Raw genomic sequence first — 27,121 nt, 5'->3', positions numbered from 1 at the left:
ATGCACCTTCTGAATTTTGAAGTTGTTTCTTGGCTACTGCTATGCTGTTTTGATGGTTGTCCTCCAGTTAGGACATGTGGCCTCTGTTGATTGTCAGACCATACCATTAAAGAAAAGAAGCTTGCTTTTATCTCTGGAAGAAAAGGCACACCTTAAAGGGGGCATTTGCACCTTTTATAGCAATAGAAGTTGTAGAGTTAGGAGTGTTAATGGCAAAACAGAAAAAAAACAACAAAACCCCACAGAATATGAGCAGTATGAGGTGTAAGGTAAACACAATGAATTTAAACTCTATTCAGCTGGAGATGGGAGGGAGAGAATTGCATGGAAAGTACACCATGTTGGTCATAAAATTGGGTGGTATTTGTCTTTTATCTTTAGATTTGTTTGATTCTGTAGTGTTATTAAGTATCAAAATCAATGCCATAACATAAATTCCCCTGAACAGCAAAAAACAACCAGTAGTTCAAAGTGACTGCTGAAGTGAAAAGCCTGTATTCTCTTGATGTTGCTGCTTGGCATTGCTACCGACTGGGTAGTGAAGCGGATAACAAATATTGGCATGGGTAAGTGGGAAGTGTTGCTGAAGACCTAGATTTTGTTTGTAGAGCAAACATCCACAACAGACGGAAAGATCCAACCTGGCAGACCAGCCAGGGCTTGAAGTCAGTTAAGGCAAAAGAAATGTAGTTGAAACATTATTGTGTGGTAATAAATTAGAGAATGAAAGTCATTATGAAAGAAAATAATATACATACTTCACAGCTGCACCATACCAACCAGGAGAGACTCCAAGGAAAAAATAATCTTAAGAAAAGCAAAGGATGCATTTTTTTAGTAACTTAGTGAAAACATGATTGATGGGTCTCTGATATTTCAATTACAAAGCTGATAATTCTCAATTCATATACAATCTGTTAACAACTCTAAAATGTTTCTGATTCTAATTTATTTAAGTACTGATGAAAGCTTCAAGACTCTGGTAGGAGAGAGTTTGTCTTCATCAAATCAAAAGCTGTGATGGATAAATTTGGCACATACACACTAGCTACGTCTTTTAGGTGTAAGGTCATAAAGTAAAAAGCATTTGGGATGAGAGAATGAACACCTAGTAAAGAGGCCAAAGCAGCTGTCTCAGTCGTACAGTGTAAAAGAAAGAAGCTGAATATAAAAGAGAGAACTGGAAGAAAATGCTGTCTAAGATAGTGTGGAAAGGATTAGATAAAGTGGATACATGTGCATTAATAATAATAGTAGTATCATCCTCTAACTTGCAGAGGCACATCTTATTGCTGTCCCATTAAGATAATTAAAGGACAGAGCCCACATGTTCTTAGTGCAGGGATGTGCATAGGTGCTGTTGCAGGAACACAAGGTTTCTGTGTGCCTATATAATCTCTAATCTCTACTCCTTGAAGAATTGTTATTACCAAAAGCCTGTGGACTGCACTGATCACACTGATCTGTTTTCCTCCTGGGGTTAAAGATTTTCTTGTTTTGACTTTCAGTTTGCAATTTCAGAGTGAGCAGATGGGGTTGTGTGAGAGAGGGCTATGGAGAACTATCATGTTTGAAAGGCATTTTCACGCAGCTGATAAATAGAATCTTGGAAAAAATGTAGCCTGGGAGGGATGTTTCTTACTTATTTTGGAGTCCCATGAAAGCTGTGCCAGATAGGCTAAGGTCCCACTTTGGTCGCATTACCCGTGATGGCAAAATGTGTGTTTATGTCACCAGCATGGTATCTATCATACGTATTGCTAGAATCATCCAGCTAAAAAACTTGAAACCAAGCTGTGGGTAACCTTACCACTTAGCAAAGTTCAAAGAAGCTGAGTCTGATTATAACTCAGTATAAATCACTTAACACCTCATAGGAACAGACTCACCATTATTCTTTAAAGAAGGTCTTGTATCACAGTGGCCTATGGTAGGAAGCCAAACCATTCACCAAGAATGCTTTGGAAAGAACGTACTGCAATGTGACAGAACACACAATGAGGAAAGATGATATTGGTTAATTATTGGTTATTAATTGGTTAGTTATTAACCTCACGACTCCGCATGGGAGTCTTGGCCTCACTGCTCTGACAAAGACAAACCAGAATATGCACCAGAATACTTGTAAAGGAATGAAGTTAAATTCCTTCAGGATCTTTGAACAGAATATTTCTATACTTCCCCTACTGCTTTATAAAATGTTTCAAATTTCTACCACTTGCTGACTTTATTTTCCTGCTAAGCTTTGAAACTTTCCAATGGCAAAAAGTTAATAACAGGAATTCACAACATAGGCGCAAAATCAAATCAGCAACACCCCTCAAAAACAACCACCAAAACCAACCACCACCCATGGTAGTTACACATTTCTTCTCCTCACAGTTCCAGTAAAGAGAAAAAAACCCATAGATTTGATACCATATCCAACCGTATCCCTGAAAGCTAAAACTTTTTCAAAATAAAAAACATATCCAGCATCCACTGCTTCTCTTTGGGATATGTGCTGAGGATCCTCTAAAGCAAGTTTTCTGAGGCCATAGTGAGGGACACAGGTGTGTGTGGTGTGTGTCACCTCCTGTTTCATTTGTGGAACAGGGATAACCACAGCAAATGCTCCAATGGAAAAATAATGTTAAGAAAATATTTAGGTTCCAGCCTTCACTTTCTTTGTGAGGACACTGCATATAAGGATACAAAAGGTAGTTAAGATACTTATATCTGTGCCATTCCAAGTTCTTAAATAAGATCCCTGACTTTTTTTTTTTTTCCTGGCTACTCCTCTGAGTATCTGGAAAGAAGAAAGCAGCACTATGTACCATATCATCTACAGACCATTAGAAAATTGCCTGCTGATCCCATCTTGGAGATTGCTGCTATGGAAAACACAAAAGTTGTGTGCCTGTAACTGTAATAATAAATCCATTTCACTTGATTGTGACATAAAACTTCTGTAATAGTTCAAGCTTATCAATAGCTTGGTCCACTGCTACAAAGAACCAGGTATTTACAGAATATCTTTCTCTCATACCAGTACTTGTGTGACAACCCAGCTCCTCCTAATGATGTGACTGTGTTCCCACAACTGCGTAAGCCTTTCACAGAGCAAAGAAAATATAATTAATAGGGAATGTATTTGCAGCAGCTGAAGCAGAACAGAATATTCAGGTTGGTGTTAGTATGTGAAAATAAAGTTTCCTGATTAGCAAGGGGTTTATTCATAAAAATATGTCACTGGATATGTAGCATGTCATGTGTATTTTGTGACACTTCATCACAACTAAGAGAGATTTTTTTCTTCCAAGTAGCTGAGTTTTTTCCTGAGTGCAGTCCCAGTATTCCTCTCTTAGTTTATCCACATACTTTTCTACAATTAGTGTGTTTTGTAAGCACACATTTCCAGTATCTCTGGACTTGCTTCCCAGGGTATGACCCAGTCATTAAGGCTGAACTAAGTCAAGTGATTTAACATACAAGGATTTCAGGTAGGGTGTAACCGGAGAAGGGAATGCAGCCCACCCAAGTCTGAGCCTGTGAACGCCAAGTTTAAGTAAATTTACTAGAGCAGGCTTCTTCCATTTAACCCCCCTTCTCCCCCAACAAAACATAATCAAAAGGTGAAAAGTTCAGTTACGGAACAAACAGGACCTCTTTAAAAATATGTAGCTTGCTGTAGCCAGAGACAAACTATGATGTCATTGGGTGGGAACTTCCCCTCACTGTATGCGAGCAGCATTGGTGGGATGTGATGCAAGATGAGAATAAAATCACACGGGTGATTTTAATACATTCTGGGGTTTAGTTGTTACAAGTAATCTGCAATATCAGTGATTTTCTGTTTGATACCTTTGACCGTTGTTCATCTGCCATAAATTGGGGCCCATGCAATTTTTGGTTCCTGGCCACACTACTATCATACACAGACTGAAAGCTAATCTGATTTGCAGAGCTGTCAATCACAGCATCGATTAGGTGGTAGATAATGCTGTTAATGCAATCATTAAATGGCAAGCAGCTTTTGCAATGTTTTCTTTGAATAGCTTGTGGAGCCCCATCTATATTGCAACCATGGCTGATTCAGGGGACGTGGCTATTGACAAGTTACCCTATAACTGGGTTTTTATGTTTGTATTGATTGTCCCAAGGTTGCTAAGACCTCAGTCCTGCAGACCTTTAGGTACATAGTTCATACCTTTTGTCTGTTTGCAGAGCTAGAAACTAGGTTTGCCCACAAGAGATTTCCCATGCAGCCTGTTAGGCTTATACCTTCATAGCAAATTCCTTGAGAAAAGACCATGTGCACTGTTGTCAGAAAATGTGTCAGAAAAATGTATTTTAAAGCAAAATTGTTACTTATGTTGATGTTTCTAATTCTCACTATTCCAGTAGAAAGTCCACTGACTTCAGTGGTGGTAGGAGAAACAAAGGGCAAATCCTGGCTTCACTGCATCACTAAAAACCAACCTCTCTTGACAGTAATGGGACCTGAAATTTATCCTGTATGTTTTACATTGAAATATGGCCAGTAGTGTGAAACAACTCTTTAGAGCTTAGACAAAAATAAGATGAAGAAGCAAATGAACTTGGTGGTTTGTTCTTACACAGTGTTTTCTCATGGAAAGGTCAGGATTGACTTTTGCAAGTTTTTATGGTCTGTGATGAACTATATTAATATATATATCTGAGAGAGATCCAGATAAAACATCCACCTCTTCTACATTTTGCTTCTCCCAGGAAGAATGGAATGAGTATTTCATTTTTAATCAATTACAGTTTACAGTTTCAATTATGTGATGTTTTATTATTAATCACACTCAAGAACAAATAGTGGGTAACAAGCAGCTTCACAACTGGCATTGATTTTCAAAGAAATCTGTTACCAGTATTCAAGTACTGTATTCCAAAAGGTCAATAAACTCAAAATGCACAGACTTACAGTTCAGACCTACAGAGTGATGAGGGGAAAATGTGCATCACAAAGAGCTAATTTCTTCAAAATCATCTCTCTCAAGTGTTTGCCTCATGTCCTTTCTTAGCATAAAAAAAAAGCATACCATGTATAGCCATGACATTCCCAAGACATCTGTGATGTCTTGTATCAAAAATAATTAATATCCTGATTTTCAGGTAATTTAAAATTTGCCTGACCCAGAGCCGAAAGCTTCACACTCTTCTTTTTTTCAATATGTATTATTCATTTTGCTTCTTGAAAGGAAGAAATTACAATGAATATAGGGCCTAGTTATTCAATTTCCAATTTTTTATTATTGCATGTATCCATAAAATCTTTAATCAAAATGGTTACTGACATTTGTCATGATACTAACTTTGATTGTTATTCATATGACATCTAGTAGTATTTCAGTTTCATACAAATAAAAACATCCCCCACTATTAAAAATTTATGTGGCTAACTGTATCATTAGTGAGAAACATGGTTATCCTGTCTGCAGTTTTAGATTAATGTGAATTAGCAGTTATGTTGTCCTCTGGGTGAGTGGAAATAGCCATTATATATATACATATATATATAAAATCAGAGACTAGCAGTAACACAGTGTATTTGTTTGCATCACTAGTGTTTTGCCCAGAAACTCTGGGTAACTAACTTTTGCATTCAAGATCTGACTTGCACACACACAGTAACACATACTCATGGGAGTTGTGCCCAGAGCAGGTTAGAGTTCGTTGCCAATTCCGTATGCACAAAGTAAGTTCACTTTAAATTGATTTACTGTGTCTGCACAGCAGGTGTGTGCCAAGTGTGTGATTCAGGGGAGACTAGGAGTGCATTTCTCTGGAGTTGGCCTCCGACAGCTTTTGAAAAAGAAATGACAGCAACATCAGTGTTGCTTGTAATGTCCTTTGGAGGTGAGCAGAACAGTGGTGCCCTTTACAGCCCCTTCCACTGACTCACTGCACTACTGAGAGGGAAGAGGAGCCTGGAGTAAGGCATGGCTGACTTCTCCTCAAATGCCCTCACAGTCCGTAATCCACAAACCCCGCTAATCTGCACTGGGGCTTCCCTGCATTATTGTGGATTAGTGATGTTCTGCTGTATCATATAGTGTTTGCAGACCCTATGCAATTTAACTCACGGCAAGCATTGGTCTGTAATTTCATATACCTTCAACCTTGTTTACTACAAGTATAAATAAAAAAAAAGTATATAAAAAATAGGTATAAATAATGTTATGCTTATTTTACAATAGAGTTCTATACTGCATGTATACTTTATAGCCAAACAGTTTTTCACAGCCTTGCAAAGGGAGGTTAAATATCTCTCCGCACCTTCAGCTTTTCCTTCGCACAATGGCAGCCTCTCACAAATATGTCATTTGGAGGTGGTGGTGATCAGGGACTTCGCCTGGATTCCCCCTTTACTCCACAACTCTTTTCTAGTGGCTCGGCTTCCAGCCTAGCAGCGTTATTCATTCTCCCTCTCTCAAATAAAATCAGTAAGCCTCTATCCTACAGGAAGCCTGAAGGTCTTAGCCTCTCTGCTCCTGCAGGCATCAGTCACCCTGGTTTTGTGAGGTCTATTTGTAGTTTTCTGCCAAGCATGGCTCTGTTGAAAAGTGGCCCTGACTAATTCAAAAGGAGCAGCAATTTACAGGACCCACTGAGTTCCTTTAATCATAGTATTTGTTGGCTCTCTTCCCTACCCATCACCATCATTGTCTCTTTTCCTCCACTTTTCATGGTGAGCCAGAGGGCAAGTTGCTGTAGGTGAGATCAGGAGGACCAGGAGAGACCTCTGCCAAGCTCCCCATGCTTCTTCTGGTCTAATGTGAAAGGTGCCTGGCACCCAGGATGGTGTTGGCCCCTTTCCTCCCCCTTCCACTACTTCAGTCCACAGTCTCACTGTGTATAGTTGCCATGGGAAGCCACCATCGCAAATGGAAATATATCCCCACAGGCACTACAGAAGAATAACAGCACTGAACCATTTTCTCTTGGTCGATACGAAGGGCTGGAGCCAAGCAGCATGGTGCAAAGTGCAAGACCCAGAGAGGAGATTTGGGGTTCTGTGGAAGGACAGGGGGGTGACTGTGCAGGGAGAAAAGGCAACCAAATGCCTCCTAAGAGTCTGCTAACAGCACATGGAGAAACACACAAACAGTTCTGCATGCCTCGCTAATGCTTGCATTGCAAATCCTCTTAAGTTCTCTTTCTTTAAGAAGAGAAAATATTATAGCTGGAGTTGCTGGGGATAGTCATGTCCATCCATTCCTTCAGGGCTCAGCCAGGGCACCCAACATGAAACACCTCTCCTCAACATCACCTATCTCATCTGCAGGCTTTTCCCTCTCTTCCTTTCCCTGTTTGACTTGTTGCAAGGCCCTGTATTAAATCCCTGCTTTCTGTTAAAGCTTCAGCTGAGTGACAAAATGTGACAGGGACAAGGGGTAGGAAATAGGCATCACAGAAACATGGTGGGATGGCTCCTATGACTGGAGTGTTGGAATGGAAGGTTACAGGCTCTTTAGGAAAGACAGGCCTGGCAGGTGGGGAGAGGGAGTTGCCCTTTATGTTAGGGATAGGCTGCAGAGTATGGAACTCTGTCTGGGGACAGGTGAGCAGTCCACAGAGAGTTTGTGGGTCAGGGTTAAAGGGAATATAGCTATGGGAGACATTACTGTGGGGATCTGTTACAGACCGCCTGGTCAAGGAGAACTTGCGGATGAAGCACTCCATAGACAGATAGGAAAAGCCTCACGCTCGCAGGCCCTTGTTCTCACGGGTGACTTCAACCACCCTGACATCTGTTGGACGGACGGTACGGCCCGGCACAAGCAATCCAGGAGGCTCCTCGATTGTGCAGAAGACAACTTCCTTCTGCAAGTAACAGAGGAGCCAACAAGGAGAGGTGCCATGCTTGACCTTGTGCTCACCAACGGGGAAGGGCTCGTTGGAAATGTGACTCTCCAGGGCAGCCTTGGATGCAGCGATCATGAGATGCTCGAATTTGAGATCCTCAGGACAGTGAGAAGAGCGTGCAGCAAGCTCACTGCCCTGGACTTCAAAAGAGTAGACTTTGGCCTCTTCAGGAACCTGCTTCAGAAAGTTCCATGGGATACAGCCCTAGAGGGCAGGGGGGCCCAAGACTGTTGGTTGATATTGAAGGATCACCTGCTGCAAGCTCAGGAGTGTTGCATCCCAACCAGAAGGAAGTGCAGCAGGAGGGCCAAGAGACCTCCTTGGATGGATAAGGAGCTCCTGAGGAAAATTCAATTGAAAAAAAGAGGCTTATAACAAGTGGAAGCAAGGACAGGTGGCATGGGAAGAGTACAGGGATGTTGTCCGAGAAGCTAGGGACCAGGTTAGGAAAGCTAAGGCCCAGTTAGAATTAAACTTATCTAGAGGTATTAAAGATAACAGGAAGGGATTCTACAGGTACATAGCAAATAAAAAACAGACTAGGGAGAATGTAGGCCCCCTCAGGAAGCTCTCAGGAGAACTGGCTACACAGGATTTGGAGAAGGCTGAGGTTCTGAATGACTTCTTGCCTCGGTCTTCACTGGCAAAGGCTCTGACCAAACCACCCAAGTCTTGAAAGGCAGATGCAGGGACTGTGAAAATGAAGACCTTGCACCCACTGTAGGAGAGGATCTGGTTTGAGACCATCTTAAAAATCTGAACGTGCACAAGTCCATGGGACCTGATGAAATCCATCCACGGGTCCTGAAGGAGCTGGCAAATGAAGTTGCGAAGCTGCTGGCCATCATATTTGAGAAATCGTGGCAGTCAGGTGAAGTTCCCGATGACTGGAAAAAGGGAAATATAACCCCCATTTTCAAGAAGGGGAAAATGGATGACCCGGGGAATTACAGACCAGTCAGTCTCACTTCCGTGCCTGGCAAAATCTTGGAGCAGATTCTCCTGGAAGGCATGCTAAGGCACATGAAAAACAACAAGGTGCTTGGTGACAGCCAGCATGGCTTCACTAAGGGGAAATCCTGCCTGACCAATTTGGTGGCCTTCTATGATGGGGCTACTGAACTGATAGACAGGGGTAGAGCAGTTGATGTCACCTACCTGGACTTGGGTAAAGCGTTCGACACTGTCCCACATGACATCCTTGTCTCTAAATTGGAGAGACATCAATTTGATGGATGGACCACTCGGTGGATAAAGAACTGGCTGGATGGCCACACGCAAAGAGTTGTGGTCAATGGCTCAATGTCCAGCTGGAGACCAGTAATGAGTGGTGTCCCTCAGGGATTGGTGTTGGGACCGGTCTTGTTCAACACCTTTGTCACTGACATGGACAGTGGAATTGAGCGCGCCCTCAGCAAGTTTGCCGATGACACCAAGCTGTGTGGTTCGGTTGATACGCTGGAGGGAAGGAACGCCATCCAGAGGGACCTTGACACACTTGTGAGGTGGGCTGATGCCAACCTCATGAATTCTAACCATGACAAGTGCAAGGTCCTACACCTGGGTCGGAGCAATCCCAGGCACAGCTACAGGTTGGGCAGAGAAGAGATTCAGAGCAGCCCTGCAGAGAAGGACTTGGGGGTGTTGGTTGATGAGAAAATGAACATGAGCTGGCTTCAGTGTGCACTTGCAGCCCAGAAAGCCAACCATATCCTGGGCTGCATCAAAAGGAGCGTGACCAGCAGGTCAAAGGAGGTGATCCTGCCCCTCTACTCTGCTCTTGTGAGACCTCACCTGGAGTATTGTGTGCAGTTCTGGTGACCTCAACATAAAAAGGACATGGAAGTGTTGGAACAAGTCCAGAGAAGGGCCACAAGGATGATCAGGGGACTGGAGCACCTCCCGTATGAAGACAGGCTGAGGAAGTTGGGGCTGTTCAGCCTGGAGAAGAGAAGGCTGCGTGGAGACCTCATAGCAGCCTTCCAGTATCTGAAGGGGGGCTATAGGGATGCTGGAGAGGGACTCTTCATTAGGGACTGTAGTGACAGGACAAGGGGTAACGGGTTAAAACTTAAACTGGGGAAGTTTAGGTTGGATATAAGAAGGAAATTCTTTCCTGTTAGGGTGGTGAGGCACTGGAATGGGTTGCCCAGGGAGGTTGTGAGTGCTCCATCCCTGGCAGTGTTCAAGGCCAGGTTGGACGAGGCCTTGGGTGATATGATTTAGCGTAAGGTGTCCCTGCCCATGGCAGCGGGGTTGGAACTAGATGATCTTAAGGTCCTTTCCAGCCCCAAGGATTCTATGATTCTATGATTCTATGAAAGATTTTGATGCCGGTGAGAAGGTGCAAGCCTGAGTCATACAGAAGAGTAATTTTTGTGACAACTATTGACTATTGCTGTACAGTCTTCAGCTCTAACCCTAATTTCACTATGAACAAATTGCTGCTATTCCTATAGGTACTCTTGTGGCTTGCCACACTTTATGTACCATTTTTTTATGAAAAGACTTAAAATAGAACTAAAAAAATATGTCCTTCTTCTCTTCTAATGTGGATGAAATTTTAAGTTTCCTTCTTGGTCTATTTTATTTTTTTACTGGGATCATAACTAATGTGAAGGCAGGAAAGTTAACTCAGATGAGTTTTGTGGTCTGTCAATTTCTCCTCTACTTCCTTCAGAGTGTCTGGAGATGTTACCTCTCTCTGTTCTCCCTTTCCTGTTCCATCCGTTGTTTTGGGTTTTTTATGATGCACAACTGTCTTGGGAAGCTGTCCACAAAAATTAGAAGTATATGCAGGACCTCCTGCATACAGTAATGACAACACTGAACTGCATTCTGCACTCTCTGAAAACTGTAAAGGTTTACCACAGGGGTGCTGTATCTATGGAAGCAAACCGGTAACACCTACTGAAGTTATTATCCTTATTGAAGCACTTTTTTCTCTTGACTTGGAAGCATCTTGGAGAGGCTTCTGTAACTTGCATCTCTTGAATTTTGTACTAGATGCAGCATTTGCCAGCATTTTTGAGGAAATTTCTAAGCAAACAGAACTGTAAATTGGCTATGACTGTGGCATACTCAAACAAATTGGAGTTCCTGGAGCAGGAACAGTCTTCACACAAGATGCACAAAACCTCTTATGATTTAAATGTGAACAGACTATGTATCTTTGCCATGTTAGTTCAGTAATCCAAACTTCCCTTGGGCAAGTTGCCTGTGTGTCTAAACAGCACACATCTGTTCTTTTCCACCACTTGTTTACATCTTCTTCCTATCCATGTGCCGGCACCATCCTTATTTTAAAGACATTCCTTAATGCTTTGTTTATTTCTCACATATATTTCACAATTGCGTGCTGTAACAGTAATTATGTCTTGAGTGATGGTTTTATACAATTTATGATCCAGTGGGATTTTTTTTTAATATATTAGTGTGTATTAAGAATAACTCCACAAAGTCATTCAAGGTTCAGATCTGGCTTTTTGGCTTCAGGCTGACTGGGCAGCATCATGAAATACCACATTGCATGGTAATGTAACTAATGAATCTACAATGATACGTATTATAATACAGAGTAAGGGATTTAGGAGAGCAGGAAAAAAATAATTAAATTTAGCAATTTAATAGTTGCATTCAGAACAATATATTTTTACTAAGCATAGTAAGAGGAAAATACACATTGAATTCAGAATCACAGAATCATAGAATAGTTAGGGTTGGAAAGGACCTTAAGATCATCTAGTTCCAACCTCCCTGCCATGGGCAGGGACACCTCACACTAAACCATGCCACCCAAGGCTCTGTCCAAGCTGGCCTTGAACATCACCAGGGATGGAGCATTCACAACTTCTCTGGGCAACCCATTCCAGTGCCTCACCAACCTTATGCTAAAGAACTTCTTCCTTATATCCAATCTAAACTTCCCCTGTTTAAGTTTTAACCCATTACCCCTTGTCCTGTCACTACAGTCCCTAATGAAGAGTCCCTCCCCAGCATCCCTATAGCCTCACTTCAGGATACTGGAAGGCTGCTATGAGGTCTCCACGCAGCCTTCTCTTCTACAGGCTGAACAGCCCCAACTTCCTCAGCCTGTCTTCACACAGGAGGTGCTCCAGTCCCCGATCATCCTCGTGGCCCTCCTCTGGACTTGTATCTGATACATGATTATTTTTTAAGTAATGACTTTAATTTTCTGTTCTCAGGTGTTAAACAGCCTGATTTTCAGACATGCTGAGCAAATATGTGTTCAGTAGTGCTGAGAAAATAATGCTGAATAGGTAGATTCTATGAAGTCCACCATCTTTGCAACATTAGTACAATACTGTACAAATATTAGGACAATGAAGATGCTCATTTTACCCTAAGGATGGAGGAAAGCATTGCTGCTGTTTGAGAATTCTTGCTAGAGCAACCCAGTTCTGAGCACTGCCTTAGAGAGCTTTTCACTTTACTTTGTGTTTTACATCTTTACTATTTAAAGTGTTCTACAATTAGATTTACTATTTAAATTGTTCTACAATTCAGATAGTCTGAAGTGACTTGTTTGTTCCTCTACTGAAATGACAATTGGTGCTACCAAAACAAAGCACTCAGCACAGGACTTGTTTACATGCTTAGTCTGCCTGCTTATCATATTTGAGTGCTGATTAGTGCTGCCTCAGTCTCTTTCTCCAGAGCCTCTGCTTGCCAGCGTGGAGTGGAGCCTGCAGTGTGGGGTTTTATGAAAGGCTTAGCAATAAAAGTAAAATTCACAGAGAAATATTTTCCCTTCCTATGTAGAAATCAGAGCAGTAAAGCATATGAAAAAATCTATGACATGAGAAGTGGGCATATCTGACATTTCATACCTATAAAATGCGCCCACAGATTAACAGTGCGTTGTTCAGAAAGGAAACCCAAGTATTTTCAAGGTACAAACACAAACTAAAAAAGTATTCCGGTACATAACTGGAAATTGCTGTAAGAAAAATGGTTTCAGCTGATCTGTGGGAATTACAAGATCTTAAAAGTGGCAGAACAGATTGGTGTGGAATTAAAAATCAAACCCTAAGGAACTCATTGAGATAATTATTCTGCTCCTTAGGCTGTTTTTTTTCTTTGTAAAGTAACTTAGCAATGCACATCTCCTGTTTGTGATGGCTACAAAGAAACATTTTTTTTTTTTTTTTTTTGATGTGTATGAATACTCTTGCATATGCGATATTGATTTCTGGCCATTGCAAAAGCAATTCCTTACTTCAGACAAAACCCTCTGTTCATTAGCACTGAATGGTATTTATCAGTCTTTTTCCTGTTTAGACAATTTGTTCAGTGTTGATATATTTAAAAACATTCAATTGGTTGGAATAGTATCTGCAGCTTCCCATCAAAAAAGTGATGGCGGTAGCTGTGGGTCTAAATCTCAAAGCACCACTCTCTAGACTTCCTAAGTGATTAGTACAGAGTATTATCACCCTCCACCATCTGGCTATCTAATATGGAAACGATATTAAAGGAATCAAAGACCCATACAGGCTTCGACACTTTGGGCATACAGTGTTTCACAGGGAAAACGTGAAAGCTGTGTTTAAAACAAGAGATATGTTTAAACATAAAAGAATTATTTCTGTTTACAGAGAAGATATGTGTCTGTCTCCCTCATTTTAATTACTTGCAAGTGTACAAAGCCATACATATGTATGGCTATGTATGAGATAATACAGCTTAGCACATACACGCAGGCTGGATGTTTAGCATGCTAGGAGTGAAATCTGTTTAAGAGTCTTATTCTGGTTTTGATGTCAGACAATTAGTTGATGTGTTGGATGGATTCTGGGACTAGGATTCATCTATGCTTTAAGGGTTTTGAAGTTAAATGCTTTGGATGAGGCGGAATTAAAGAATCATCAGAAATTTCTGTGTTAAAGGCTCACAATCCAATACATAAAAACTCTTGTCATTCAGTGTACTGTATATTTTTGTGTATAAAAATATCCCTTTATAAGGAAGAACAAAAGATACGCTTCCCCACTCCAGGAACATTACATGGAATAAAGAGCCTCTGAAAACCTCCAAAGCACAGAATGCAAGCTTGTGCTGCCAGACAAAAGTGAAAGCCTATCCTGTTTTCTCTCTCCCTGATGTAGTTGCTGTGTCAGATGAGGGCATCAGGGCAGATTCAAAAGTCAGAATGAAGAAAAGAGAAACGGTGCAGAGAGAAGTGTGGTGAATTCAGTCCTATGAACACCTAGGTTTTCCCTGGGCAAGCTCAGATTTAGGCTTTTTAATTTGTTTGGTTTGCAGAATTGCAGATAAAGGCGGTAATTAAAAATGGACTCTCAGATTCCACTTATTCATAGGTGTTATGCTCCAGGATACTGGGAGCTCTGTATCCGGTAAAGAGGAAAGCAGAAAAAAGAGAGGCCTTTTCTCCTGTTTCCTTCAAGCTGTTCAGGAAGTTATTTCTTTATTTATTTCTTCATGGTTTTATTTTTACCTCATAATAAAAATCAGTTTATTTGCATTGCCAGAGAACTCAGAGCTAGTGATCTTTTCATTTGCGCTCATGTCAGGAACGTTTAGTAGCTGTTAATGAGGAAACAACAAATATTTTGCTGAACAGCACAACTGATGGAGTCTGGTTAGGTAAAAATCTCTGTCTTCTGGTCCTGAAATCTCCTTCCCTACTGCAGTGATCTCAGGTCCTCCTCTCTCTTCCGTGGCGCCTGCCCTAGACAAAGGAGAATGTGACCTGCAGCTAACCTGGAACAAGGAAAGTAGCTCAGCCTAGGGTTCCATCTGCTAAAGAATTATTTTGTTTTCTCTTCTAGCCAACTGTGGGGTTCTTTTACAAAGCTTGTAAAATGTTAATTGTCTTTAAGGTCACTACCCTCTTGCACATACGGATCAAATTGGTTACTGGCTTCAAAAGCTAAAGGGCAATGTCTGACAATACAATCACATGCACCTTAGGAAACTAGGCGAACTATGGAGCACTGCTTTTGGTAGCAAAGTCAGCTCAAGTCAAGTCAATAGGCTCTTTTCTACTGCTGATCTCATAAAATCTGTATTGTGCTTTGCATCCACATCAGTTGTGTGAACACAGGTGTCTGTGGACACTAGGGTAAGGTGGATTGCTAAAATGACTAGGAATAAATATAAAAACTCAAATTGATTTTTTTTAAGGTACTGTTAATCCAATTTTTTACAACATTCTCATCTTTTCCACTTCAGTGGTGCAGGGGCAAATGTGCACAGCTGCAGTGAGGAAAGGAGCAAGATGAGTCTTAAAGTGGATCTGCTGTTAATGGGGAATTAATTTTGAGTTACCCCTGAAGTGTGAAATTCTGTCCTAACTGAAGATACCAGAAAGTTTGTCTTTTACTGCAGAGTGGGTAGAATTCCATTCTGTGCAGCCACAGAGCAAGGGCAAGAATCCAGCCCCCACTGACATCAGGAGTAAAATATCCCATGAATTCAATGTCTTGGCACTGAATAAACTCCAATAGTTATGACTCTGTGCTAGGATAGGAGTAAAACCTGTGAAACATTATCTGTGGGTAGAATCTGCCCTGCCATTATGAATTCCAATTGTTAACTATGGAAAAAGAATTATTAAAGGACCAAAAGATAAAATTAGTATTGCTCCAGACTTAAAACTATCCTGATCTTTTCAGAACTTAGTTAAGATACAAAAAGCTTTTAATTCTGCTGCGCCTATATTTACATTCATAGTTTAGGCGAATATTTTATGCAAGTATTTAAACTTTCCTGGTTCAATTTTTTTTCTTAAACGGGTGTCAGTTAATACAGACTGTGACCTGTTTTCCATAAAATTGGTATTAACAGTGCAGACAGAGATATGAACACCAGAAATTTAAACAGTTTTGCAGTATTAAAAATATGATTTTCAGATGCATCAGAATAAAATCAGGTGCTGGCAGGATATACAAGGAGAAAGAAAGAGAACTGCCAGCCTCTGTGCTCAGTGTTCAGCCAGTTCCTAATGACCTTCCACGTGCTGGTTCATAATGTACAGAACCTGCTCACGAAGTCCTAATTCTGGCAAAAATTCCTTTTCCCTGAGTAAGAGGAATACAGCAGCCTTCACAGTGAGCACTCAGTGACAAGGCATGGAAAAACTAGCACAAGATAGTAAGGAAAAATACAGTAAATACATTTTCTAAACAACTTACTTAGATACTTTATCGTCTGGTTTATACTCAGCTATTTCAATATAGTCAAGAAACTGTAATAAGCTAACTCTGTTAAATGTATTTGTGCTCAATTTTTGCTCATTGTTAGGCATGTACAGTCTGGTTGAAAGCAGGAACACAACAGCAACAGTGTTGATTTCTGATCCTAAGGGGACTATTTTTGGCAGAAATTGCCCTGGTATTCCAAAAGCTACTGTCTCATTCAGTGTACTAGTAGTTTTGTAGTAACTGTTTAGCAAGAAGCAGACGGATTTAACCGCCCTTTGCCAGCAAGAGGAGAATCACACACACACAAAAAATCTGTGTCCAGCAGAATCATGGTAAGCATATACCCCTTTTGTCTGCAAAGGATTTATTTAATATTCTAGTGTCCTCATTGTAGACAGGCAATATACATTATTTCCTGTTTCGTGGTGTAAATCAGGGGGAAAAAACTCCCACCACTTTCAAAAAGGCAAATTTAAATAAAATATAAAGGGCTTTATAATTATATGGATAATTCCTTCTAGTACAGATTTTATTACAGCTTTACATCCTGGATTTCTACCAACATAGATGTCATCTCGTGTAATTAACTGGATCATTTTCACAGTGTTGGATGCAGTAAGTCCTTTAGAAATCAACATTAGGAAGTATACCTGGAGGAAAGTATACTTTTCAAGTAGTACTACCTTAAAAGATTCAGGAATAGGTATTTGCAGCAAGATGTGCCTTTTATGACACACAATTTACTGGTATTCTTATGGGTTCTTTTTGAAGTTATTTACTAATAATAATTTAAAATGAGACTTTAAAATAAAGGTTTACAAAAGGGTATCAGCTGTTCTGTCAAGGCTTGAACTGATGTATACATCACACAAACAAGATGTTTTCTTGTCCAGTTTTCATGAGCCAGATTATTTTTCGTTGTTTTTCTAGTTTTAAAGCAGACAAGCTTCATCTGAGACAGAGAGGGATACATACAAGGGAGCCATAAGCGTTAAATGGCTTAGAAGATTGTCTTAGTGCATTACTAGCTCAGCAGTTGTAAGGATTAGTGGTGGTGGTGTTTGGGATTTTGTTTTTTCTGGCAATATCATAGCAAATAACAGTTTCAAGGAGAATAACAAAGAAGTTTTGCTGGTGCTAACAGCATTTTATTTTTTTTTTTGCAAAAGCAAGAAACATAGATTTTGTGTCTGCACAGTACTAATGTAATGATGAGCACAGATATCTGAGCTGCTTTCGAATGAGTTAAAATCACACTGGAAGCAGAACAAATTCATTAGTGCAGTATTATCTTTGCGTTGTTTACCCAGCTAAGGATCACAATATATTCATCCAGATGTACAGCCACAGTAATACAGCCACCTAGTTTCCAGTACCCAAGACCAGTTGTTAAGATCTGGTCTGTTTCTCCTGAGATATGCAGGCACAACTGATAGCTCCTGTTTAGAAATGAAGTTACAAATCTTCCAGAAAAATAAATCAACTTTCTCAGTATTAAACAAAAGACAATTAACCATAAAGAATGAGTCATGACACCTAAATTGTTTGCTAAAATACATGAGCTGTGGAGGAATTTACAGATAGGTGACACTGCCAAAGCTGAAATTCTAGAAAAATTAACTTTCCAAAAACTTTCTAAATTACTGCATAGTGGTATTAGATTGTATTTGTTGAGGCAAAAAAAAAAAAAAAAATTGTTTTAGTATTAGAGATGTAAGGTGAAGACCTGGACAAGAATTTCAACAGTAAGCTTTATAGGTTACATTGACAAGATTCTATGTTAGATAAAAAGTTAGGTTCTGCATAACACATCTTATGACAGATTGAGCAAAAACCTTTGAGAGGTTTGAGACAAACACTGCCTATGTGATTGATAGGTACTAACTGACGGGGAGGAAGCTGTGGCTTGTGACTGAAGGAGTATGGAGAGATAGGACAAACTGTGTTTCGTGATGCTGTATGTGGGCTGGAAGCCAGGCATCCACAGGCAGACTGACAGTCATAAATAGGCTGAGACAAATATAAAGGACAGAAAGACCTGGGAGTGATCTTGATAAAGATGGTAACTTGTGCTTTAAGTAAAAGAGGGTAAGAAGTGAAGGGTACACAGAAAGGGTAAAACAAATCCTCCAAAGGCAGTGCTGAAAAATGGGAGGATCATAAGTCAATGTTGTCACAAAAAAAGCAAGCAAGACAAGACTTCAGTGAGAGAAATCTGACCATATGATTTTCAAGATGTCAACTAGCCACTAAGAATAATGACTGAGTCTTGTTTCTAGCACTTGAGACACTTGAGATGTGGGTGAAAACTTTTCAGCTGCAAGACACAAACTGCACTGTAGAACATGCAATTTTAGGAAAATTTAGATAGCAAATGTAAAAAGTGTATTGACTGAGTCTGGAGCTGAATGAGTAAGATGTGTAACTTCTATAAATGCAAGTATATACAGACTTATCATCAAAGGGACAAAGGCTCCCTACATTGCCAGTTCTTATGGGAAGTCAGTGAACTCTGCCTAATCACTCCCTCTTGCTCTGAAATCTCCCTAATGAACATTCTAATTGCATGGATATGACAAGTCAACTGTCATTAGTGGTACTTCCCATGTCTCTGGAGTCCTCCAAATACAGTACGTAATTGGTAACATCTGCTGTAGACCCATACATACATTTGACAAAAGTGCAGCTCAACATTTCCTTTGGCAATTCAGTTTGCTTTTTTTCCGCCTTATTCTTCTGCTGGTCCTGCTCCTCTTCAATTAAGGGAGCAGATCCTGGCCATATTACACCACTGAAGGAAAACATGACTTCTTTCACTGATTGCCCCTCAAGTGAGTGATCCTATTACTGCTCTTCCTAACTGTCTCAAAAGCATAATACAACCTTTTCTGGGGCAGGATCTCACTTTTTTTAAAAGTCTCCATGCAGCTTACCTGTCTCAGCCAGCCTGACTGTGAGGAAGTCTATTCTTAGGATTGTAGATACCATTGTGCCAAGACACAGCAGGAAAACAACTGTATGTCCCATAGTATTGTTTGTTGCTATTTTCAATTTGCCTGTTATTTGCAATTTTGATGCTTGTCTGTTTTGCTCAAAATAATGATGATGAAGTTTTTTAGGACCCAGTACAAATTAGAAAGAAAGAGAGCATCCATGTCACAGTGCTATGTTACATGGGAAGTTATCATATCATTTGGTCAAAACTGAATGCAAGCATATCTGATACTGAAATATTTTGAACTGAGTTTGAATTATGTGTCAAAGAAAAAAAAAAAAAAGATCATTGATTCTCTGGCTGCCCACCAAAAGTAGAGTTCTTGACAGAGTTCATTTTCATATATACCTGAGCTCCTGCCTTTCAGTGTTTCAGAACATGTGTTCACCTTTCATGACTTTTAAGCTGTAGGCTGATTTCCTTACATAGAAGTGAGTCTGGAATATTCAACTCTTCAAATGAAAATCACCCAGAAACTAATTAAAAATAAGACTTTTTTTTCTCTCCTACACAGGTACAAGTTCTTGTGGTAAGACCAAATACCTGTTGTGATCAGACCAAATGAATTACAGTTCTTCTGGAGCCCTGGGAAGATGCTTTTCCCCACCCTCTCCTCCTCCCTTTATACTAACTGTATTAAACAGCTGTTAGTCCACTTTCACAGATATATGGTAATGGGCATATGCTGGTTTATGGAGACAGGCTGGATGCCTGACAAAATGACCCAAATCTGGTCCTTGCAATAGGGCTGCTGAAAACACTGTTGTAACCTGGACTGAAAGTCAGATTTACCAGTGGAAATGTAAATGGTTTCCTACCTTTCAGTTATTGCAACATATCTAGTGCTACTGTATGAGTATTTTTTTGGTTATACTTCTGGTTAAATATAAACAGACATCTTAAGAGACTGCTGGTATGAAAGCAGTGGGAGGGATTTTTTGCACAGCTAGGCCCAGTAACACCAGGGGTAATCAATTTCAAAATTCGTGTGAAACACAAAACAACACTGCTTAATTATTTCTTACTAGGTAGGCTCTAACTTGGCAGAGTCCCAAAACCTACACTGTGTGAAGTTTTCTGAGCTCTTGGGCTTTGTAGCATTAGCCATAGCCATCATCAGGTTCTTCTAACTGGATGAGGGTTAATATAACATTTGAGAAAGGCTGTTTTGACACAACTGTTTCCAGTTAGAGAGTAGATGTTGAATTTAATTGTCTGGGCTCCAAGAGATTTTGCCAGAGGCTGAAATATTGAGGCAGAGCACAAAGCTTTTTCCCTAATTCTGAACAAGGTGATCACAAAACTAGGGCTTGATCCAGTTCACCCAACTTGAGCCTTCTAACTGACATGGCTAAGCAGGACACAAGTCGAGTTGTCCTGGCCAGCTCTGTTGTCCATGGAGAGAGAAGAGCATCTCTAGAACTACTCTTTATCGTGTGAATTACATTTTCCCTCTGGAAAAGACTCAGTCTGGCTGAAGAGTCCCAGGGCAGGTACATTCACATCTTAGGCTAAGTTAGCAATTGGCTGAAGCTCTGGTAGTGCTTGTGAACTAATGTCTGAGCTGCTCTTATGAAATGCTTGCAGGGCGAACAATGATGATCTGAACTTCAGGAGACACTGTCTTAGGTTCTGGCAATAAGAAGCTTGGATTTGTTTCCTTTAAATTGGACTTCGTGCTCTGCAAACGTACATGAAAGATACTGCCCCTATTCCACATAATATCGTAACTCTACAAAAGACCACAGGTAAAAGAGGAAAAAAGATACAAGGCCACACATGAAACCTACACAGTGGTGACAAATACATGGTGTAGTTGTGCAGTACCTGGAGTGGGGAAGGTAAGGAAGCCACAGCTAAAACAGAAGCTTGTGGCTGAAGGAAGAGACAGACAGAAGAGCAGGAAAGAAGAGGAGAGCAGGGAACACAACAGAGAAGCAGCTAAGAATCAAGATTTTTGACTTTAGCCAGTAAATACGTATTTCTCCCACCCACATCTGGAATAATATGAATTTTGGATTGAGAACTGCATTCTTTACTTGCCTAAGACTCCCAGTAAAAGTGTCTTTTGCTCAAGGAATGCAGGATCTAGTGTCTCAGCTGTATGACTTCCTCATGTAGTTGGCAATATTCACTGCACTGAAAGTCAAACTGTTATTTCAGGCAGCATCTTTTTAAATAAAACACTTTCCCTCCACATTTCCATTGCATGGACTTTTTAAAAAACTTTATTTCAGTCAGAATATAAGAGCAGTTCCAGGAAGCTGGAGATTCTGGATCAAACCTAACTTGACCTCTAGAGCTGAAATGTCCATCAGGCTTACTAAAGTTCCTAAAACAGAAATGTGCTTTTATTTCAGTTCATGTTGCTGATCTGTGAAGTCTTCTTATCAAACTAAATGGTGTCTTCACTTTGCAGACTACCAGTGAGAAAAGAGTGAGAAAAACAAAATTGTAGTCATCAAAATTGCTTATTTTCCATTTAATGATTTTGTTTGTGTGTGTATAAATGTTTAGTAAAAGGAAAGCTATCTTCTCATCTCACAAAATATGAAGAAGTATTCCATTATAATATTTGTATTCTAGTTACCCTATATTTTGGAAATTGAAGCTATGTATATCACATTGTTTGATGGAATTTGTACTTCTGAGACAAAGGTAAAGAAATTAATAGCGTCATTTAACCTGATGGTGGAGCAACACAGGGAAGACTGGTTTTGTAGACTATAGAAGGATGATGTAATTGCTGCAGAAGGAGGATTTACCTGCACTACATGACTTGTGGTGGATTTTCTGTGCTGACAGGTGAAAGAAGAGTTAGCTTAGGAAAGCATACTCTACTCTGCTTCAAGTATTCAAGAGGGAATGTTAAAACTAGTCAATAAGATACAATTTGCAGGACAAATGGGTAAAGGAACTAGCCCTAATAGTTGCTTTTTTTTCAGGGAACAAAGGCTGTAGAAGTTCAAGCTAGAGATTACACCCTATAATAATGCCCAGCGCACAGTCCAAGTTAGTAAAAAATGTCATGGACTGTAAGTTAGTGCAGATGTGTATCCAGCTGCTTTTGCCAAACCTCATCTGTCCCAGATGCAAGATTTTATATTTGTCTTTGTTGAACTTCATGCATCAAGCATCTGTTGTTCCACTTCTCCAGCCTGCTGAAGTGCCCCTTAAATGCTAGCCTGTGTGCAGGAATGTGGAAGGGTGCCCAAGCATGCTGCTTGCTCAGGTTGAGGGAGAGCCTCTGCCACCATCCTATCCTGCATCTGCTTTCCCATTATCTACCACTAATCTGTCAGCACACTTGCCAGTTTTCTTCCAGCTTAGGTCTGGTGGAACTACTTCATCCTTCAGTAACCTAGTTTAAAGCTCTCCTTATGAGACTGGCAAGCCTGTTGGCAAGGACATCCATGCCTCATTTTGTTAGGTGAATCCTCTCTGCACCCAACAGTCATCATTCATCAAAAAGCCTGCAGGAACCTGGAAGTGTCTGAAAAAACACCTTGACATTAATGGCATACAAGTGTCCATGCTGATCTTTAGCCAGTGTCCCTCCTAACAGTCACTACCTAGAAGGTAGCAAGTGAAGAGTTGCTGCACTGGGTAATCGGTTAATTTTTTTCAACTGATTCCCACTGTTCCATTCCCTCTTCCTGCAATGTAAATGAACTGCTTGTGATCAACAGATCATGAAGATATCCACTTACCTTATTCCTTTTCACATTAATCTTCATGTTAGATGCCAGTCAAATGTAATTTATATTCATTAAATACAACAGAAAACATCTTCATGTGCTTCTTCCTTTTATACCAGTTATTGTAGAAACTCTAGCCTTTGTTTTTTGATCTTTGCATTAAATTACTTTATCCCAGGCACTCCACCACCTCTTTTACTGCAGTTCTGCAACTCACATTTTTCTTTGTTTCTGTAGCAAATCTTTTATGACTACCAGATCACAGTCCATTCTTCTCCATTTGTCAGAAAACAAGTTGCTGTATCATAGTGTCACTAATGAAGCCTTGTTTTGTATCAGTTATGTCCTCCCTTCTTATCACAATAACCCAAGCTTCCCCTATAGTCTCCATGCCTTCCCACTACAATACGTTACCTCCCTCCCACGTCCGACACAATATCCCAATGTTCTGATATTTAGGCCTTCCTGTAACACATCCAGTTCCTTCCCCTTTATTTCCTAACTTTGCATAGTGAGTCATGTCCCAGATAGTCACAACTCCCCCATATCTCTTGCTTGACTAAGATAATACATAATGGGTATTGATAATATGTATCATGACCTATCATATAACAAGCTGCCCAATACTCATGGCCAGCCACTGTTTCATGGAAAAACATACGCATAGCACTGATTCTTCTTTTCCTCATTTGGAATCTAAAGAAGTTTCTCTTTTCTCCCAAACCACTAATTTTCAGGAGAGGTATGGGAATATCATACATCTGAATCCTTTTACTCTCTCCTGAATTGAAGTTAGAGGGTGGATTAAGAGACCATAAGGTGGGTGAGAAGCTAACAGGTATGGGCAGTGTGATTGTGTAAGCAAATACATTTGCAGAGCTTACACAACTGCTTCCTCTGTCTGTTAGTGTCATTGTCATTATTTCTTTTTTCCTCAAAGGGACGACTGTAGGGCTGAGAGGCTAATCAGAAACTCTCTTTAATACAGGCAAGGCCACATAAAACTGATACAGTGCTGGCTTTGGCCCCAGCCTCAGCAGTGGCGAGAAACAGTTTCCGCCAGCCACCAGGTCAGTGACCTCTGTGAAACTTGCGCAGTATTTGGGCAGCCAGAAAAATCACAAGTTGTTACTTCATCTTTTAGTCCCCAGTTGAACACTTCCCTCCAATGCCACTTCTAGGACTTGTAGGGACAATTCATGGCAACTGTTACTAGATCCAGCTAAGGTACTTTTCATTTCTTCCTTCCCCTCATCCTGGAGATTGTATAATATGGAGGCACATTGTAAACCTAAACAATACATGTACATGTTTGTGCTAGGCTAATGGGTTAGATAAAATTTTAGCTCCACTAAAAATACATTTTGTTTTCAAGAGAACCATTAAATGCTAACTTACCTAAACATTGCACTGGACTTCCTTGTCAACTGTACAAACAGAAATGTTTTTCTCCAGTGTTTTCTTGCTGAAGATTTCTGTGAAACACCTAATGAATTGATTTGGAGCAGTTTCAGATCCCAAACTGCATTTTAAATTAATATTTTTTTTAAAGACATTTGAAAAGAGAAGATTTTCTCCCAGTATTTGACTCTCTGGAATCAAATTTTTGTGGAGGTATCTTACTTGCCAACGCTAGCAGGCTAGGAACAGATGAACACTTACGTATTTAATCTCCTAATGATAGCTGACATTCAGCTGAAATGCATACAGTAAGAAAAATTGCCAGAAGCCTCACTCTAAAGCTTCTCTTGGATCCCTTAGAATTCTGACTTGTGTCTCACATCCAGCCTTTGGTCTCCACAGGACTATGCAGACCAAATGAAAACACTGTGTGAAAGATGGCATAAGCAAACACCACACAAAATCATTCCAAAGAGTGGTAAAATATTTCCAGATTATATCTCCCACAAAGTGACAACCGAAAAGAGCCAAATACAGAAACTGACCTCATTTTTCACTCTCAGGTTCTAACATCCAGCACCCATGCACCTTCAACTGACAACTGGCTCCCTCAGATATGGTCTATGGCCACAGGCTGATCTGCAAAAGCACCAGGCAACACTTGGCTTGGCTTCTCCCACAGAACACAAGGATGGGATGTGGCTTCCCAGTGGCACAAAGTCTTTATTTAAGCAGGAAAAGCACAACTCCCAGGCCTCTCCTGTATGCTCCAGAAGCAGATTCCCAACAGAAGACCGTGTGGTCACCTCAGAGGCCTTGGTGTCAGCATCCAGGAGAGGCCAGGGCCATCCAGAACAGCTATGTAAAGGAAGGAGTTTAGAGCAAACTTAGAGCAGGACTATGCATTCTTCCCAAGACCGTAGCTAAAGACGTCAATTACTGTTGTGCAGCCCTAAGCAACAACTGGTTATTTTGGGGAGACACCAGCCCAAACCACTTCTGGTGGCTGCAGCCCTTCTGTGGGACGAGCGCCGTCAGTAAAATATTGAGTGAAAGCAGGACACTGAAATGCGGACCCCACGTTTCAGGACACGCTATCCCAGTGTCTTCGCTGTGACCGGTCTGCTCTGCCACATACTGTCAGCAGACAGCAAACTGCGGAGGAAGGTGACGGCTGCGGACGCTCAGAACCCCGGAGCGCCGCCTCCCCAAGACCACCTCCCGCCATGCCGCACGCGGGCCGCTTGGCACAGAGCACGCCGGGAGCTGTAGTCCCGCGGCCGTGCGGCTCCGTTCCTGCGCTGCCGGGTGCAGGCATTTGCGCTGCATCCCCTCCGTCCCCGCGGTGTCGTGGCGGGCCTCCCTGCTCGCCTTCACCGGGCATGCAGGGGCTGCTGCGGCGGCTTCTCCCACCGCTTTACGCGGCGCGGCCGGCGGCGGCCCGCGCCCTCCTCGCCCGGCGGGCTGTACCCGCTCTGCCGCGCCTCATGGCGCTGCGGCTGGCGGCGGGAGCCGGAGAAGGAGAAGGCGGCCACCTCTTAAACGCAGGCGGCGAGACCCCGGAGCACGGTGAGAAGGCGAGAGGGAAACGGGCAGGCGTTTGCGAGGCCCCAGGTTCCGCCTTTCCGGCCGGCTGTGGAGGGAGAGGCGGGAGAGGTGAACCCGGGGCCTCGCAGACTCCTCCGCGCGGTCCTGGCGCCCTCCGGTGCTGAAGGGCAGCGTGTGGGTCTTACGGTTCCCCCGCCGTTGCTGGTGCCCGTTAGGCGTTAAACAGTCACGTTGGGCAGAGCGGCTGTAAAAACTATGGCTTGTATAGGCATATCCAGGAGTCGTAAGGAGAGGGTTCACAGCAGGGGCTGTGCAGATCGTAGGGGGAAATGATTCAACCTAAGCGCGGGCTGTGGCTAAAAAGTCTGGTGTTTGTTTTCCCTGCCTGCCCAGTTCTGTGTCTGGGCTTGCAGTCAGTGTAAACGTTTGACCTGGCCGAATACTACATCTGCAGGTCTTTTCTCCACGAAGTTCTCTGTTTGTTGTTGTTTTGTTTGGTGGTTTTTTGTTTTTTTTTTTTCAACTCCTTCAGTTCTCTTAACAGTCTAAGCACTGGTGCCAGCACCGGAGGTTCAGAATGCCTGGAGAGTAAGACCATCTAAGTTAAATTGTGTTCAAAGGATTACTTTGTTATTAAACATATGAACACAAGCAAACTAAACATATGAACATAGAATCATGGAATGGTTTGGGCTGGAAGAGACCATTAAAGCTCATCCAGTTCCAGCCATCTGCCACAGACAGGGACACCTTCCATTAGACCAGGTTGCTCGAAGCCCTGTCCAGCCCGTCCTCGAACACTGCCAGGGATGGGGAAGCTACAGCTTCTCTGGGCAGCCTGTGCCAGTGCCTCACCACCCTCACAGTAAAGAACTTCTTCCTCATATCTAATCTAAGTCTACCCTCTTTCAGATTAAAGCCGTTATCCCTTGTCCTATGTATAGTATAAACATATTAAACATAAACATACTGAACAGGTAATGGTGCCTGGAGACCTAATCTCACTGTGATCTGTGATGTGTAGGTGTCAAGAAATAGAAGATTATTTGAAATGATCTGAAACTGTAATCTGTGTGGGGGAAGAGGGCCGGGAAGAGGGTGCAATCAAATAGGTTTTATTGTTTCTTATTGTTTGTATTCCCTCCTTTATGAGCTAAGTGTATGAGGATTTTTTTTTTTTCTGTTGGAACAGATGACTTAAATACTGCTGAAGGTCAGCAGCCACTTAAACAAATACAGATATGGGAATAACATATGCACCTGTTCATATGTGAAATTCAGGCTAATTAATTAAGCATGCAATTAAGAAAAAGCAGTTTATCTTCTAACAGTTTGATGGTCAAGGAGTTCCTATGGAAGCTGATTTTGTTACCCTAGGTCTCAGATTTTTGAGCAGACAGAGCAAGGTAAACACT

The 27,121-nt window shown here is 41.4% G+C and overlaps 1 protein-coding gene and 1 long non-coding RNA gene across 7 annotated transcripts in view; one reads left to right on the top strand and one right to left on the bottom strand.

Moving 5' to 3' along the window:
* Nucleotides 1–22,378: 22,378 nt before the first annotated feature.
* Nucleotides 22,379–25,326, bottom strand: LOC133280321 (uncharacterized). Its single transcript, XR_009747120.1, has 3 exons — nucleotides 24,704–25,326; nucleotides 24,156–24,243; nucleotides 22,379–22,552 (listed from the first exon to the last, which is right to left on the bottom strand). It is a non-coding gene; the product is annotated as an uncharacterized LOC133280321 (long non-coding RNA).
* Nucleotides 25,327–25,375: 49 nt separating this feature from the next.
* AKAP7 (A-kinase anchoring protein 7) overlaps nucleotides 25,376–27,121 on the top strand; it is an 87,017-nt gene continuing 85,271 nt past the window's right edge. For all 6 annotated transcript variants that reach the window (XR_009747110.1, XM_061474879.1, XM_061474878.1 and 3 more), the window contains exon 1: nucleotides 25,376–25,727. Coding sequence is in view for 5 of the 6 variants with exons in the window: in XM_061474879.1 (XP_061330863.1) it covers nucleotides 25,385–25,727 (343 nt within the window). In the remaining variant the exon portion in view is untranslated. The remainder of the gene's footprint in view (nucleotides 25,728–27,121) is intronic.

This window comes from Pezoporus flaviventris, unplaced genomic scaffold (genome assembly GCF_033815535.1).
Source record: "Pezoporus flaviventris isolate CSIRO_AGI_PZ_B2104156 unplaced genomic scaffold, CSIRO_AGI_Pfla_v1 ptg000081l, whole genome shotgun sequence".
Classification (NCBI taxonomy): Eukaryota; Metazoa; Chordata; class Aves; order Psittaciformes; family Psittacidae; genus Pezoporus; species Pezoporus flaviventris.
Note: the sequence above shows the minus strand (reverse complement) of the source record. Positions and strands in the feature narration are given on the sequence as shown.